The 16531-nt window shown below is 45.2% G+C and overlaps 2 protein-coding genes across 2 annotated transcripts; one reads left to right on the top strand and one right to left on the bottom strand.

The window, feature by feature from the left end:
• Positions 1 to 2078: 2078 nt before the first annotated feature.
• LOC135536767 (uncharacterized) lies at positions 2079 to 3029 on the bottom strand. Its single transcript, XM_064963006.1, has one exon. It carries the CDS (start codon positions 3027 to 3029, stop codon positions 2079 to 2081), a length of 951 nt encoding a protein of 316 aa, XP_064819078.1.
• An 867-nt stretch (positions 3030 to 3896) lies between these two features.
• Positions 3897 to 13057, top strand: LOC135536766 (fidgetin-like protein 2). The gene is made up of 3 exons (XM_064963005.1): positions 3897 to 4100; positions 10091 to 10157; positions 10427 to 13057. The coding sequence occupies exons 1-3, from the start codon at positions 3897 to 3899 to the stop codon at positions 12268 to 12270; spliced, it is 2115 nt and encodes a 704-aa protein (XP_064819077.1). The 3' UTR covers positions 12271 to 13057.
• The last annotated feature ends 3474 nt before the right edge of the window (positions 13058 to 16531 follow it).

The following is a 16531-nucleotide window of genomic DNA, read 5'->3' as shown; positions in this document are numbered from 1 at the left end:
CACGTTAACCCCAATGCTTCCCACAGTTGTGTCACGTTGGCTGGATGTCCTTTGGATGCTGGACCACGTTGACCCCAATGCTTCCCACAGTTGTGTCACGTTGGCTGGATGTCCTTTGGATGCTGGACCACATTGACCCCAATGCTTCCCACAGTTGTGTCACGTTGGCTGGATGTCCTTTGGATGCTGGACCACGTTGACCCCAATGCTTCCCACAGTTGTGTCACTTTGGCTGGATGTCCTTTGGGAAGTGGACCATGTTGACTCCAATGACACACATGGGAAACTGTTGAGCGAGAAAAACCCAGCAGCGTTACAGTTCTTGACACCCTCAAACCAGTGCGCCTGACACCTACTATCATACCCCATTCAAAGGCGCTTAAATCTTTTGTCTTGCCCGTTCACCCTCTGACTGGCACACGATTCATGTCTCAATTGTCCCAAGGCTTAAAAATCCTTCTTTAACCTTTTTCCTCCACTTCATCTTGGTGATTCTGGGTGATTCTGGGACAAGGAGAGGTCTCCTTTAAGGAGTTAATGGGAGCCTATTGGGTGCTAGCTAAAAAAACAAACATACATTTTGTCAACAGGAAGTAAAAACATTACAAATCTTTTACGAGATGTGGGATAATGAACTTGCCATCTGTAGTATCGTATTGCTTTGGAATCGTGACACCAATACATACTTACGAGGAAAAAAGGCACGTTTCTCGACGTATACACTGACTTTGAGAAGGGAGTGCGTGATGATGAGCTTAGCAACCACGTGACGCAGCATGACAACGTGAACGCGATTAGTCGACAGTCTGCTGGGTGGGGGCGTTATGCGTTCCTTCATTCATTGAATTCCTATCTAATTTCTATAATATCTCTGGCAACGGCACCATGCAATCCTGGACTAAAGAGGCAGACAAATAGGAAGCATGTCCTCGACATGTAAAATGAAATAATTATCAAGGTAGGAATTTCGCAAAAATATGAACTATGGCTAATTCAAGAGAAAACGTCCTCCTGAGTTATGATCACGGCCAGTATTGAAATCTGACATGTATGATAGATGTTTTCACTATCTAAAAGTCATATGCCTATCAACTTCCAGTGTAGTGAGAGAGACTTTATGACGATGCTACGTCATACCGGCCGGATTTCTGCCTGCTTGCTGCCGCCAATAACTCAGGTACACATGAAAACGTGAAATGACCCAGAGAATAGATAGAACATCACTCGGAGATGCACAAAAACAATATAACATTCAAAATGGGTGAACCTTCCCTTGAACTGCAGTGGGCTAAATCAGGGTCACACAGAGTGTTCCTTGTTAGTCTTAAACAAATCTACTTTGAAACAAAAGTATCCACCTCACACACATGGTTATGGCTTTACAAAAAGAAGAGACCTGTACCATGTCAGATATAGAGTTGAAATGTATTACATTTTCAGTTTGCATCCCAATATTACACTTTAAATACATCACAGAAGACTGAAATATAACAAAACCATGTGACATAGAAACACTGGATTTTCTGCAATTCATTTTTAAAATGAATTATTCATTATATAAATAACATTCCACCCATGAGGCCACTAGGTCATTTGTCTGCCAGACTGGGCTGCATACTCTGCCATTCACACATTAAAGCAGATATCTTCATTCAGCAAGCATCCAAAACAACTGAGACTGAGAGAATCTCAGTAGTTGTTACTGCCTATAACATTTCTAAACTGGTTTTTATTTGACCTATAATCTTGTGTGATTATGAACAGTTCACTGAGAGGTCTCTGTGTCTGAAATACTACATAACTAAAACCCACTAGTCCATTTACATTGTCCTGATTTCCTCCTGCTGATCTTAGCATCCTCCCTCCTTGTGCCCACCTCCACGCTGGATTCATCTGGGACTAGCAGACATGTAGATTAAAGCCTGCTCAGGTTATTGTGGAGGGAATAGAGACGCTGCTGCTCTACAGAACTAAATCTAATTACAGAATCAGACAGAGAGAGAGAGCAACTAGAGGACAACTCCCTCCCTTTGTCCACTGCAGGTTTATGAGTTGCCCTAGGCTCCCATCCATCTCTGTCACACACTGGCTCCATTATTGAGCCTTAGGCTGCTAACAAACTGCCTACTGCTGCCTGGTCTAGTCTTGCTGCCTGGTTTAGTCCTGCTGCCTGGTTTAGTCCTGCTGCCTGGTTTAGTCTTGCTGCCTGGTCTAGTCTTGCTGCCTGGTCTAGTCTTGCTGCCTGGTTTAGTCCTGCCGTCTGGTTTAGTCTTGCTGCCTGTTCTAGTCCTGCTGCCTGGTTTAGTCCTGCTGCCTGGTTTAGTCTTGATGCCTGGTCTAGTCCTGCTGCCTGGTCTAGTCCTGCTGCCTGGTCTAGTCCTGCTGCCTGGTTGAGTCCTGCTGCCTGGTCTAGTCTTGCTGCCTGGTCTAGTCCTGCTGCCTGGTCTAGTCTTGCTGCCTGTTCTAGTCCTGTTGCCTGGTTTAGTCCTGCTGCCTGGTCTAGTCCTGCTGCCTGGTTTAGTCCTGCTGCCTGGTTTAGTCCTGCTGCCTGGTCTAGTCCTGCTGCCTGGTTTAGTCCTGCTGCCTGGTCTAGTCTTGCTGCCTGGTCTAGTCCTGCTGCCTGGTTTAGTCCTGCTGCCTGGTTTAGTCCTGCTGCCTGGTCTAGTCCTGCTGCCTGGTTTAGTCCTGCTGCCTGGTCTAGTCTTGCTGCCTGGTCTAGTCCTGCTGCCTGGTCTAGTCTTGCTGCCTGGTCTAGTCCTGCTGCCTGGTCTAGTCTTGCTGCCTGGTCTAGTCCTGCTGCCTGGTCTAGTCTTGCTGCCTGTTCTAGTCCTGCTGCCTGGTTTAGTCCTGCTGCCTGGTTTAGTCCTGCTGCCTGGTTTAGTCCTGCTGCCTGGTCTAGTCCTGCTGCCTGGTTTAGTCCTGCTGCCTGGTCTAGTCCTGCAGCCTGGTTTAGTCCTGCTGCCTGCTACAGATGGGAATGACCTGAGTATTTTTTTTCTCTCTCGCTTAGTCTCTTTCTCTCTCTTCATCTCTCTCTTACTCTTTCTCTTTCTCTTTCTTTCTTTATTTCTTTCTTTCTTTCTTTTTATCTCTCTCACTTCCTCTCATCACTTCCTGTTGAACACGAGACGAGCAAGAGTTCGGTTTGTTGGTTTGGAAAATCATTTTGAATCATTTGAAAAAGTTTGGTTATAGCTAGCTCCCTTTTGAGTTTGGATCCAGCGACACGGTTGGCATCAGTAGCTGGGACGCTACAATTTGTCCAGTGATCCTGCTGACCAAGGCCGGGTCTGAGGAGCTGTTTGGTATAGCAGCTAGCCTAGCTGCGAGCTAGCTGCCTATCAAGCTACCAGGGTTTTCCTGAGGGCTTGAACGCAGCCCGCGGGAGGTTAGCCTATGTAGCTGGGACAGGGGATTGTCTCGGGCTTGTGGCTGTCTAGACGTTTGATATTTTGTTGTTGTTGTTGTTTTCAATATTCCCTGCGACCTGCCCTGTCTGAAACTGCGAGGAGTAACAGCATAACCTACTGTTGTTACCATGGCAAACACCAAAGCGTATCGTTGAGGACAGTGGTGTCTCTCGATCACAGGTGAAGGATCTTTTATACGAACAAAAATAGTTCTGCAAGCAATTGTTACAACAAAAACAAAATAGCTTCAAGTGTTTTGTCCAAATACTGGTGGAGTCAACTAATAAAAGAATGGACGACCTGACCAGAGAGGTTCATACCTGAAGAACAGTTTGCACTTCTCCCAAGATCAGCTCGATGAGTTTAAACAGGAGAACAGCAAGGTGACAGAAATCATTGAGAGAGGACATCAGTTCGGTATGTGAGTCCATGATAACAATGACAAAGAAATCAGATTATCTCGAGGGACAATCAAGGCGGAACAACATGGTTGTGGATGGAATTGCAGAATCTCCACATGAGACCTGGACGGAGTCTGAGGACAAAGTGAGGGAAAGTATCTTGGAGAAACTGAAGATGGACCACAGGAAGATTGAGGTGAAGCACGCCCACAGGACTGTAAAACCCACCACCGGCCTCGGTGAAAGGCCCATTCCAATAGTGGTCAAGTTCCTGAGGTTCAAGGACAAGGTAGCTGTGGGGACATTGCTTACATCCGCTATGGCAGGCTCATTTTCCAGCCTCCTTCTCAAAAGCCTGGAAGGGATAAGAGAGCCAAGCCTATGGGTTCGTAGCTTCAACCTCGTAGCACACACACACGTACACACACCAACTGATTTATGGACGGCTGAATGTATATTGTTTTCTCTTGCTTTGTTTGCTCTTTTCCATATTATGTCTATCGCTGATCAGCTACCGAGGAAAGGGCTGATAATAGCTCATATTATTATATGTAGCCTTAGAAATAAAGTTAATGAAATCAATTACATCGTATATTAGCATCAGATAACATTTATATATTAGCATCAGATAACATTCATATATTAGCCATTTCTGTGACACACTTAGATAATTAATTTGATGATACAGCAGTATAAATACAAGGATATAACATCTACAGAAGAGACAGTAATGCTTATGGGGGAGGTGTTGCTGTATACAGTATATTCAGAGCCATATCCCTGTAATGCTTAGAGAATATCTTATGTCAAGTGTTATTGAAGTGTTGTGGTTGCAGGTTCACCTGGCACACCTAAAGCCTTTTCTTTTGGGGTGTTGCTATAGTCCACCAAGTGTGTCAGTATCAGTATCTAAATAATATGTTTGAAATGCTTGATAGTGTATGTGATGTAAACAGAGAGGTCTACTTTCTTGGGGACCTGAATATTGACTGGTTTTCATCAAGCTGTCCGCTCAAGAGAAAGGTTCTCACTGTAACCAGTGCATGTAATCTGGTTCAGGTTATTAATCTATTTACCAGGAGGTTCACAAACACTACAGGAACAAGATCATCCACATGTATTGATCACATGTTTACCTATACTGTAGAACTTTGTTCTAAAGCTGTATCCGTACCCATTGGATGCAGTGATCACAGTATAGTGGCAATATCCAGGAAAGCCAAAGTTCTAACAGGTGGGCCTAAAATAGTATATAAGAAATCATACAAAATATTTTGATGTGACTCTTATGTGGATGATGTTACAAATATTTGTTGGTCTGGTGTGATTAATAAGGAGCATCCAGGCGCTGCACTTGAAAAATGTATGAACTTGCTTCTTCCAATTATTGATAAACATGCACCTGGTAAGAAACTGACTGTTAGAGCTGTTGAGGCTCCATGGATTGATGAGGAAGTGAAAAACTGTGTGGCTGAAAGAGATGGGGCAAAAGGAGTGGCTAATAAGTCTGGCTGCACATCTGACGGTTTGAATTACTGCAAATTGAGAAATTATGTTACTAGCCTAGTGGTTAGAGTTCAAATCCTTGAGCTGACAAGGTACAAAATCTGTCGTTCTGCCCCTGAACAGGCAGTTAACCCTTGCCTTGACTTGCCTAGTAAAATCAAGGTAAAAAAACCCTTTTTTTTTTAAATAAACTGTATTATTAAACCAAGATGATATATATTAAACCAAGATCAATGATATAAAGAATGATGGGGAAAAACCTTGGAGTACTTTCAATGACATTATGGGCAGAATTTCATCGAATCAGATGGCTTATTCATCACAAAACCATTTGATGTTGCCAATTATTTTAATGATTACTTCATTGGTAAAGTGGGCAAACTTAGGCAGAAAATGCCAACAACAAACAGTGAGCCATTGTACATCGTACGTAACAGGAACAATGGAACAATGGTGGCCCTCTTGAAGCATGTGGGAACAGCAGACTGGTATAGGGATTGATTGAATATGTCCGTAAACACACCAGCCAGCTGGTCTGCGCATGCTCTGAGGGCGCGGCTGGGGATGCCGTCTGGGCCTGCAGCCTTGCGAGGTTAACACGTTTAAATGTTTTACTCACCTCGGCTGCAGTGAAGGAGAGACCGCATGTTTCCGTTGCAGGCCGTGTCAGTGGCACTGTATTGTCCTCAAAGCGGGCAAAAAAGTTATTTAGTCTGCCTGGGAGCAAGACATCCTGGTCCATGACTGGGCTGGATTTCTTCTTGTAGTCCGTGATTGACTGTAGACCCTGCCACATACCTCTTGTGTCTGAGCCGTTGAATTGAGATTCTACTTTGTCTCTATACTGACGCTTAGCTTGTTTGATAGCCTTACGGAGGGAATAGCTGCACTGTTTGTATTCGGTCATGTTACCAGTCACCTTGCTCTGATTAAAAGCAGTGGTTCGCGCTTTCAGTTTCACGCGAATGCTGCCATCAATCCACGGTTTCTGGTTAGGGAATGTTTTAATCGTTGCTATGGGAACGACATCTTCAAAGCACGTTCTAATGAACTCGCACACCGAATCAGCGTATTCGTCAATGTTGTTGCCTGACGCAATACGAAACATGTCCCAGTCCACATGATGGAAGCAGTCTTGGAGTGTGGAATCAGCTTGGACGGACCAGCGTTGGACAGACCTCAGCGTGGGAGCTTCTTGTTTTAGTTTTTGTCTGTAGGCAGGGATCAGCAAAACGGAGTCGTGGTCAGCTTTTCCTTTAGGGGGGCGGTGCAGGGCCTTATATGCGTCACGGAAGTTAGAATAACAGTGATCCAAGGTTTTGCCAGCCCTGGTGGCGCAATCGATATGCTGATACATTTTAGGGAGTCTTGTTTTCAAATTAGCCTTGTTAAAATCCCCAGCAACAATGAATGCAGCCTCAGGATGTGTGGATTCCAGTTTGCAAAGAGTCAAATAAAGTTCATTCAGAGCCATCGATGTGTCTGCTTGGGGGGGAATATATACGGCTGTGATTATAATCGAAGAGAATTCTCTTGGTAGATAATGCGGTCTACATTTGATTGTGAGGAATTCTAAATCAGGTGAACAGAAGGATTTGAGTTCCTGTATGTTTCTGTGATCACACCACGTCTCGTTAGCCATAAGGCATACGCCCCCACCACTCTTCTTACCAGAAAGGTGTTTGTTTCTGTCGGCGCGATGTGTGGAGAAACCCGCTGGCTGCACCGCATCTGAGAGTGTCTCTCCAGTGAGCCATGTTTCCGTGAAGCAAAGAACGTTACAGTCTCTGATGTCCCTCTGGAATGCTACCCTTGCTCGGATTTCATCAACCTTGTTGTCAAGAGACTGGACATTGGCGAGAAGAATGCTAGGAAGTGGGGCACGATGTGCCCGTCTCCATAGTCTGACCAGAAGACCGCCTCGTTTCCCTCTTTTATGAAGTAGTTTTTTTCGGTCGCCAGCTGGGATCCATTCCATTGTCCTGGTTGAAAGGCAGAACACAGGATCCGCTTCGCGAAAGTCATAATCTTGGTCGTACTGATGGTGAGTTGACGCTGCTCTTATATTCAGTAGTTCTTCTCGACTGTATGTAATGAAACCTAAGATGACCTTGGGTACTAATGTAAGAAATAACACGTAAAAAAAAAAAAACTGCATAGTTTCCTAGGAACGCGAAGCGAGGCGGCCATCTCTGTCGGCGCTGGAAGTCACACTCCACAAAGGAAGTCCTGCAGGCTCTACTTTTATCTTATCTTGATTATTGTCCAGTCATATGACCAGGTGCTGCAAAGAACATTAAGCTGCAGCTGGTTAGGTAAGCTGCAGTTGGTCCAGAACAGAGTGTCACGTCTTGCTCTTCATTGTAATCAGAGGGATAATATTAATACTAGTTGAGAAAAGACTGACTGCTCCACTTCTTGTTTTTGTTGGCAACATTAATGTGTTGGAAATTCCAAGTTGTTTGTATAGTCAACTAACACACAGCACTGACACAAACAATTACAAGACTTGCTGTTAGGGTCTTATCACAATCCCCAGGTTTAGAACAAATTCAAGAAAATGCACAGTATTATACAGGGCCACGAGTGCACAGAATTTCCTTCTATCTTACACAGCGCAAGTGAACAGCAAACCTGTTTTTAAAAAACAACTAAAGCAACACCTCGTGGCACAACGCCTCTCCCCGATGTGACCTACTTTTTGTGTGTTTGTTTTCAAATCAAATCAAATTTATTTATATAGCCCTTCTTACATCAGCTGATATCTCAAAAGGCTGTACAGAAACCCAGCCGAAAACCCCCAAACAGCAAGCAATGCACGTGTAGAAGCGAGGTGGCTAGGAAAAACTCCCTAGAAAGGCCAAAACCTAGGAAGAAACCTAGAGAGGAACCAGGCTTTGAGGGGTGGCCAGTCCTCTTCTGGCTGTGCCGGGTGGAGATTATAACAGAACATGGCCAAGATGTTCAAATGTTCATAAATGACCAGCATTGTCAAATAATAATAATCACAGTAGTTGTTGAGTGTGCAGCAGTAAATGTCAGTTGGCTTTTCATAGCCGATCATTAAGAGTATCTCTACCGCTCCTGCTGTCTCTAGAGAGTTGAAAACAGCAGGTCTGGGAAAGGTAGCACGTCCGGTGAACAGGTCAGGGTTCAATAGCTGCAGGCAGAACAGTTGCAACTGGAGCAGCAGCACGGCCAGGTGGACTGGGGACAGCAAGGAGTCATCATGCCAGGTAGTCCTGAGGCATGGTCCTTGGGCTCTGGTCCTCTGAGAGAGAGAAAGAAAGAGAGAATTAGAGAGAGCATACTTAAGTTCACACAGGACACCGGATAAGACAGGAGAAGTACTCCAGATATAACAGACTGACTCTAGCCCCCGACACATAATCTACTGCAGCATAAATACTGGAGGCTGAGACAGGAGGGGTCAGGAGACACTGTGGCCCCATCCGATGATACCCCCGGACAGGGCTAAATAGGCAGGATAAAACCCCACCCACTTTGCCAAAGCACAGCCCCCACACCACTGGAGGGATATCTTGACATATTGACATGTACAGTATGTGTAACTGATAGATGCACACACACTACATGTTAATGTTTTTAATTGTATGTAAATTCTAAGGTATTTTCTCTGTAATGTCTTTTTCGTTATACGTTGGACCCCAGTAAGACTAGCTGTTGCCATTGGTGTCGACTAATGGGGATCCTAATAAATCCTAATAAATATTTTTCTCACTCTCTCGCTCTCTCTCTCTCATTTTCTCAGTGTTTCTCCTTCCATCTCTCTCTCGCTCTTTCTCTCTTTTTCTCAGTGTTTCTCCTTCTCTCTCTCTCGCTCTCTCTCTCTCTTTTTCTCAGTGTTTCTCCTTCTCTCTCTCTCGCTCTCTCTCTCTCTTTTTCTCAGTGTTTCTCCTCCTCTCTCTCTTTCTGTTTCCCTGTTTCTCTTTCTCCCCTCTTCCTTTCTCCCTCTTCCCCCCGATGTTCCTTTTAATGGCGTAGAAGTCCCTCTCCCCCCTATCTGTTTCTCTCCCTCCTCTCTCTCTCCTCCTCCATAGGGTCTATAGGGCCCATATGGTCCACATTATCTTCGCCATCACCACACCACTACAATCATCACCACACCACTACTATCATCACCACTACACGACTATCATCACCACACCACTACAATCATCACCACTACACTACAATCAACACCACTACACTACTATCATCACCACTACACTACTATCATCACCACACCACTACTATCAACACCACTACACTACTATCATCACCACACCACTACTATCATCACCACTACACTACTATCATCACCACACCACTACTAACACAGCCCGTACCACTACTAACACAGCCCACACCACTACTAACACAGCCCACACTACTACGAACACAGCCCACACTACTACTAACACAGCCCACACCACTACTAACACTGCCCACACCACTACTAACACAGCCCACACTACTACTAACACAGCCCACACTACTACTAACACAGCCCACACTACTACTAACACAGCCCACACCACGACTAACACAGCCCACACCACTACTAACACAGCCCACACCACTACTAACACAGCCCCCACTACTACTAACACAGCCCCCACTACTACTGACACAGCCCACACTACTACTAACACAGCCCACACCACTACTAACACAGCCCACACCACTACTAACACAGCCTGCACCAGTGCAATAGATTTTGCGTCATCTGTGGATCTGTTGTGGATGTATGCAAATTGGAGTTGGTTCTAGTGTTTCATGGATAACTGTGTTGATGTGAGCCGTGACCAGCCTTTCAAAGCAATTCATGACTACAGATGTGAGTGCTACGGGTACATTTTAGACAGGCTACCTTGGTGTACTTTGGCACAGGGACTATGGTGGTCTGCTTGAAACATGTTGGTATTACAGGTTGAAAATGTCAGTGAAGACACTTGCCAGTTGGTCAACGCACCAGGAGTACATGTCCTGGTAATCCGTCTGGCCCAGCAGGCAAACGTTTGACAATTCTACCGGTGCGTCTGAGTTTTTAAGCAGCACCTTACAGTATATAATGTGGTGTCTCTCTGTCTGTGTCCTGTCCTCCAGGCCTGTATAAGATGCACTGGAACCCGGAGCATGCCCAGTCCCTCAGTCAGTCCCTCAGCCAGTCCCTCAGCCAGTGGCCTGAGCAGCACCTGGATGTGTCTTCCACCACCTCCTCACCGGCCCACAAGTCTGAGCTTTACGCCGCTGGCCACGCCCACAGCCGAGGTGGCTACGCCTGGGCCAATGATGACATCTCAGCCCTCACCGCCTCCAACCTGCTGAAGAGCTATGCAGAGAAGTACTGTGATGTTCTAGACTCGCCATACGACCGTCCACCGGGGCCCGCTGTAGGGGCCTACCCAGAGCCAGGGGCTTTCGGGGGCCTTATTGGCCTCAAGACTGAGCTGGAACCCTGGCCCCTGAGCCACAGTGCAGAGGGGCCCTACCCCGGGTCCCTGGATGGTCTGTCGGGCCCGAAGGACGAGGCCACATCAGCAGGGCCCCCAGGGGCCAGCAATATGTCGGGGGTCAACAGTAACCTCTCAGAGTCTTGTTATAGTGGTAGCAGCTCCTCCTCTGGCTCTCACTCAGGTGACTACAACCGCCCCAGCTACAACGGTACCTACGTCTCGCCTGACTACTGCCCCCAGCCCCCTTCAGCACACCCCCCTGCCTCCCTCCAACACCCCCTCCAGCCCACACCCACCCTGTTGCCCAGCTACTCCCTCTCCACCTCGGTCTACAACTACCCCCCCAGCAGCTACCCCCACCAGCCCGGCCTGGGCCCCACCTACAGCCACCCCTCTGCAGGGTACTTACTCCCGGGGCTGGCCGCCCCCACTCCCCTCCCGTCTCGGCCCACCGTGGTCGGGGGTAGCTACGGCTACCAGGAATCCGGAGGTGGGTTGAAGAGGAAGGCGTTTGAAATGTCATTAGACGAGGAGGAGGATGGCTCTAGATACAGTAAGTATACAGGCTACGACCCAGTGAAGCCTGGAGGAGGGGACTCTCTCTCTCCCTACAGAGTGGGAGATAAAGAAAACAGTGGCTTCACCACGGGCAGCACAGATCCCCAGGCCTTCAAGCCCAGTAAGCCCTCTTCCCAGCCCCTCGTGTCTCCTCCGTACAGGGTGGCTTTAGCAGGGGACTACAGCCCACCAGCAGGGATGACTGGGGAGAACGTAGGAGGAGGAGGAGGGTCAGAGAACCAGGGCTTCACCCAGCAGCAGCACCACTCCTCCCTGGTCCACAACAATAAACTCCGCTCCCTGCATGGCCAGGGCCAGCCTGGGTCTGGACCAGGGGAGTCGGGCAGCCTGAAGAGCCCAGACCCCAGGCTTCTAGATCTAGTCAACGGGGAGTTGCTGGACTGCAGCCCGGCCTTGCTATGGGGGGAGCTGGCTGGGCTGACCCACGTCAAGGCTGCCCTGGAGGAGGAGCTGCTGTGGCCCTGTCTTCGGCCCAGCCCCGCTGTCCGCCCCCCAGCCACCATTCTGTTATTCGGACCCAGAGGAGGCGGGAAGACCACCCTAGCTCGCTCCATGGCCTCCCAGCTTGGGGCCTCCTTCTATAGGCTCAGTGGGGCCATGTTAGCCTCTAAAGGCAAGGCTGAGGCTGAGGGGATCCTGGGGGCCACACTGCAGGTGGCGGGGTTGAGGCAGCACTCCGTGGTGCTGCTCAGTGAGGTGGAGGCTATGGAGAAGGAGGAGGGGTTGAGGCAGGTGTTGCTATCTGCCCTGGAGAAGGCCCAGATGGAGTTAGGGTTGGCGGGAGGAGCCCCTGGGCTGGTGATCATGGTGTGTGCCACCGGTAGGCCAGATCTGCTCCAGGATGCTGTGCATCGGAGCTTCGCCAAGCGCTACCACGTGGGCCTGCCTGATGCTTTTTACAGAAAGCCGAGTTGAGCGCAACGTGCATCTCGAGTTAGTTAGGATTCCATCCAAAGATCTGGGTTATTCGTGATCCAAGACATAAATCAGCAATGTGTTGTCAAGGTGACATGGTCCAAGGAAATGGATAATCAGGGTCCTGTTCATGAGGCACCAAACAAAATAAAACATACAGAAACAGGGAAGGAACAAGCTGGATTTGTCCATTAAGAAATATGTATTTTCGATTTCCATTGCAAAACAGACTGAATAGGGCCAGGACTTCCTAGACTCGTCCAACATAGAACACACATTTTTGTTTTCCATCGCAAAACTTTTTAAAACGTTTGCCCTAATGAACAGGACCCAGGGTTGATTTGGGAGAACCCCCTGTTGACTGACTGCTACTCTCAGGACTCCCCTGTGGTGTTTTAGATGTCATTACCTTATTCATTACCAGTGGTGTTTTAGATGTCATTACCCTATTCATTACAGTCCTCCCCTGTGGTGTTTTAGATGTCATTACCTTATTCATTACCAGTGGTGTTTTAGATGTCATTACCCTATTCATTACAGTCCTCTCCTGTGGTGTTTTAGATGTCATTACCTTATTCATTACCAGTCCTCTCCTGTGATGTTTTAGATGTCATTACCTTACTCATTACCAGTCCTCTCCTGTGGTGTTTTAGATGTCATTACCTTATTCATTACCAGTGGTGTTTTAGATGTCATTACCTTATTCATTACCAGTGGTGTTTTAGATGTCATTACCTTATTCATTACCCGTCCTCCCCTGTGGTGTTTTAGATGTCATTACCTTATTCATTACCAGTGGTGTTTTAGATGTCATTACCTTATTCATTATAGTCCTCTCCTGTGGTGTTTTAGATGTCATTACCTTATTCATTACAGTCCTCTCCTGTGGTGTTTTAGATGTCATTACCTTATTCATTACCAGTCCTCTCCTGTGGTGTTTTAGATGTCATTACCTTATTCATTACAGTCCTCTCCTGTGGTGTTTTAGATGTCATTACCTTATTCATTACCAGTCCTCTCCTGTGGTGTTTTAGATGTCATTACCTTATTTATCACCTTATTTAGCATCGTTATTGGTCATTTGGGTGTGAAACGAGCTTAGGATCTATTTGAATAACTTTTCTTTTTTTTTAAACCCAAAAATATCAATAGTAGCTCATTGTCTCTTATCATTATGTGTTATTGACTTAAAACATAGCTTCTCACCAAAATCGTGACATGACCAAAAATCAAACTTTAAAAAAACATTGAAATGGAACGTATTGGTCATGATCCTGAGCTGTATTTGATTATAGACTGGGTGGTTCGAGCCCTGAATATTGATTGGCTGAAAGCCTTGAGACTGTATACCACGGGTATGACAAACATTTAATTTTACTGTTCTAATTATGTTTGTAATCAGTTTATAATAGCAATAAGGCACCTTGAGGGTTTGTGGGATGCTATATGGCCAATATACCACAGCGTTGCGTTGTTCCTAAGAACAGCCCTTAGCCGTGATATATTTGCCTAATACCACACCTCCTCGGGCCTTATTGCTTAAACATACAACGCTATAATTCAAAGACATAAGCATAATGTCCACACATGTTTTTGAATGTTGATTTATCACACATTCCTCGTTCACCAGTTCCTGAGAATGTTGCTTTAATACAGTGTATAACACACACAGGCACTGCAAGGCAAGATGGCGGCTCCTTGGATGTTGCTTTAATACAGTGTATAACACACACAGGCACTGTAAGGCAAGATGGCGGCTCCTTGGATGTTGCTTTAATACAGTGTATAACACACACAGGCACTGTAAGGCAAGATGGCGGCTCCTTGGATGTTGCTTTAATACAGTGTATAACACACACAGGCACTGTAAGGCAAGATGGCGGCTCCTTGGATGTTGCTTTAATACAGTGTATAACACACACAGGCACTGCAAGGCAAGATGGCGGCTCCTTGGATGTTGCTTTAATACAGTGTATAACACACACAGGCACTGTAAGGCAAGATGGCGGCTCCTTGGATGTTGCTTTAATACAAAATATAACACACGCAGGCACAGTAAGGCAAGATGGCGGAAGCCTTGTTTGAAATGCTCAGGAAAAATGAATTTACCTCAGAAATTTGAAATAAAGAATGTATGTAATCTTCAGGTCTTGGTGGAGAGAGTAGAGGAGGAAAGAAAGAGGAGGAGAGAAAGAAGGGGAGAGAAAGAGGGGAGGAAAAAGAGAAGAGCCCTAACAGAGTCCTGTTGCATACACACTGCAGCTGTCTGTGCATGTACCTTTGGGGAGAAACTTGAAAATGCTACAGAGAGTAACATTGAATGTAATTCAGGTATTTCACAGGATATTTGACGCCATAAAATCAATGGTTTTATTATTATATATGAATATAAATACATGTTTTTAAATTTGAATGTCTATTTTTTTTTGGGGCGGCTGGTTGTGTTTATGAAGTGTTATGTTGAACACAGAAAATATTAGATTTTTGTTGGACAAACTGTTTACAAATCAACCCAAAGCATTGTGTTTACATGTACTATTCACAAATGAATGTTATATACATATTTTATTGTAATAGATGCAAATCTTCATTGAAATATATAAAGAAAAGGTGTACATTTAATTTACACTTATATTTCCAACCTGGACACAGACAAGATATAACAGAAGAAAATAGAAAATGCACCTGAAGATGTTGTCTAATAATAATAAAACCTACTCACAGTGTTGTGTCTCTACCACTCTGTTTAACAACAGTCCGGAAACACGAGGTCATTCAGTTCAGTTCGGTACTGACGTGATGTCATGAATATTGGTCTGTTACCATAGTTATGTAGACTGGAGGCGCGCTGGAGGATGATGTAATGTTCTTACCCCCCCTCCCAATGCAATTTCATTATGGTAGTATCACCCCCATTGCTCTGATTGGATATATCACCACTCTGGCCTCCCAGTGTCCTCAGTACATCTTGTGTCTTCAGTCATGCCATACAGCCGGGTCAAACACACTGACCCCAAGGTTCAGGCACATATTGATCCCTTTGTCTCAAATGGCGCCCTATTCCCTTTATAGTACACAACTTTTGACCAGGGCCTTGGTCAAACGTAATGCACTATATAGGGAATAGGGTGCCATGGGCCACATGGTAGGTCTAATAAACTAAAAATACATCTTTAAACCAAGCAGGAGAACTCAGCCTTAGGAGGGTACTGAGAGATGGGTTAAATATGTAATCATTTATATGCAACTACATTAAGATACATAATTGATAATAATCATTACACGCTGTTATAATTAGCTTTCAGATAGAGGTGTTGCATATCAGGCAGGGCCTGAGGCTTGAGGCCAACTGTCGTAGTTTAAAACAGAGGTAATGAGAGTTTAGTTCATGAATAGCAGCCTATATCTATACTATAATTAGTCGATGTGATTCGTTAAACATCTTTCAGCCATTTCACCCCAAAACGTCCATGTTTGTCTAACATGTAGATTTAGAAGAACATACTTATTTAGTTCATTTTTCTGTCAGTTGTTTAGTTGTTTTTACTTAATGGATTACCTCGCTAAACATACATGCTTGATGGTATCAGTCGAGTTAATTAACAGGAACGGCTCAGATCGTTAGAAGGTATTGATGATTGGGTGAGGTAGCCCTTTTAAAGTGCAATGAGCTCACAATGTCTGACGGATTTCTTGGAAAAGACTTGGTGATAAACTGATTATCACAGAATAGTCACCCAATATGACTAAATAGTCATAGGATAGTCACTAAATAGTCTCAGATTGAACCAAAATACTGAGAGAGAAGACCCTGTCCTGGATTGATCTGGGATAACGCTATATAATGCCAAAGTTTCAAATGAGATTCTTTCAAATGGAGAAAATGTTTCACCAATGCAGCAGCATGTTAGGATCATATCACAGAAGTCCATCACATCTACAATACACCTGTTTGTCATCAGTGTTTTGTCTTTATGAAGCCAATGAGGGAAAAAAAAGAATATGAAAACAGTTTGTCCAACAAAAAAGCTTTTTGTTGGCTGTTATCTATTACTTATGTTATGTATTTACTACAGTGACTTTGTTTTTGGTTCTTGTACATTTTCTGTGACCATTTCTACCTCATTTTGCAACATATTGTACATGAAGTATTGATTTCATGTCTGTTTTTTTTATGTCTGTTTTCAAACTGATAACAATGTTTTTGAACTGTAATAATGGTCTCCTTCAGAAAAGACGTTGTTAAGAGAAGATTATCACA

The sequence above is a fragment of the Oncorhynchus masou genome, unplaced genomic scaffold, assembly GCF_036934945.1.
Source record: "Oncorhynchus masou masou isolate Uvic2021 unplaced genomic scaffold, UVic_Omas_1.1 unplaced_scaffold_661, whole genome shotgun sequence".
In the NCBI taxonomy this organism is placed as follows: domain Eukaryota; kingdom Metazoa; phylum Chordata; class Actinopteri; order Salmoniformes; family Salmonidae; genus Oncorhynchus; species Oncorhynchus masou.
This window is presented reverse-complemented; position numbering and strand designations above follow the sequence as displayed.

Bases quoted from the DNA above. Each gene is read 5' to 3' on its own strand.
- LOC135536766 (XM_064963005.1), top strand. From the start codon at position 3,897: ATGGTTGTGGATGGAATTGCAGAATCTCCACATGAGACCTGGACGGAG. The intron at 4,101-10,090 runs GTAGCTGTGGGG...AGTTGGTTCTAG, and splicing joins TCCTGAGGTTCAAGGACAAG to TGTTTCATGGATAACTGTGT. The intron at 10,158-10,426 runs GTGAGTGCTACG...CCTGTCCTCCAG, and splicing joins AGCAATTCATGACTACAGAT to GCCTGTATAAGATGCACTGG.
- LOC135536767 (XM_064963006.1), bottom strand. From the start codon at position 3,029: ATGAAGAGAGAGAAAGAGACTAAGCGAGAGAGAAAAAAAATACTCAGG.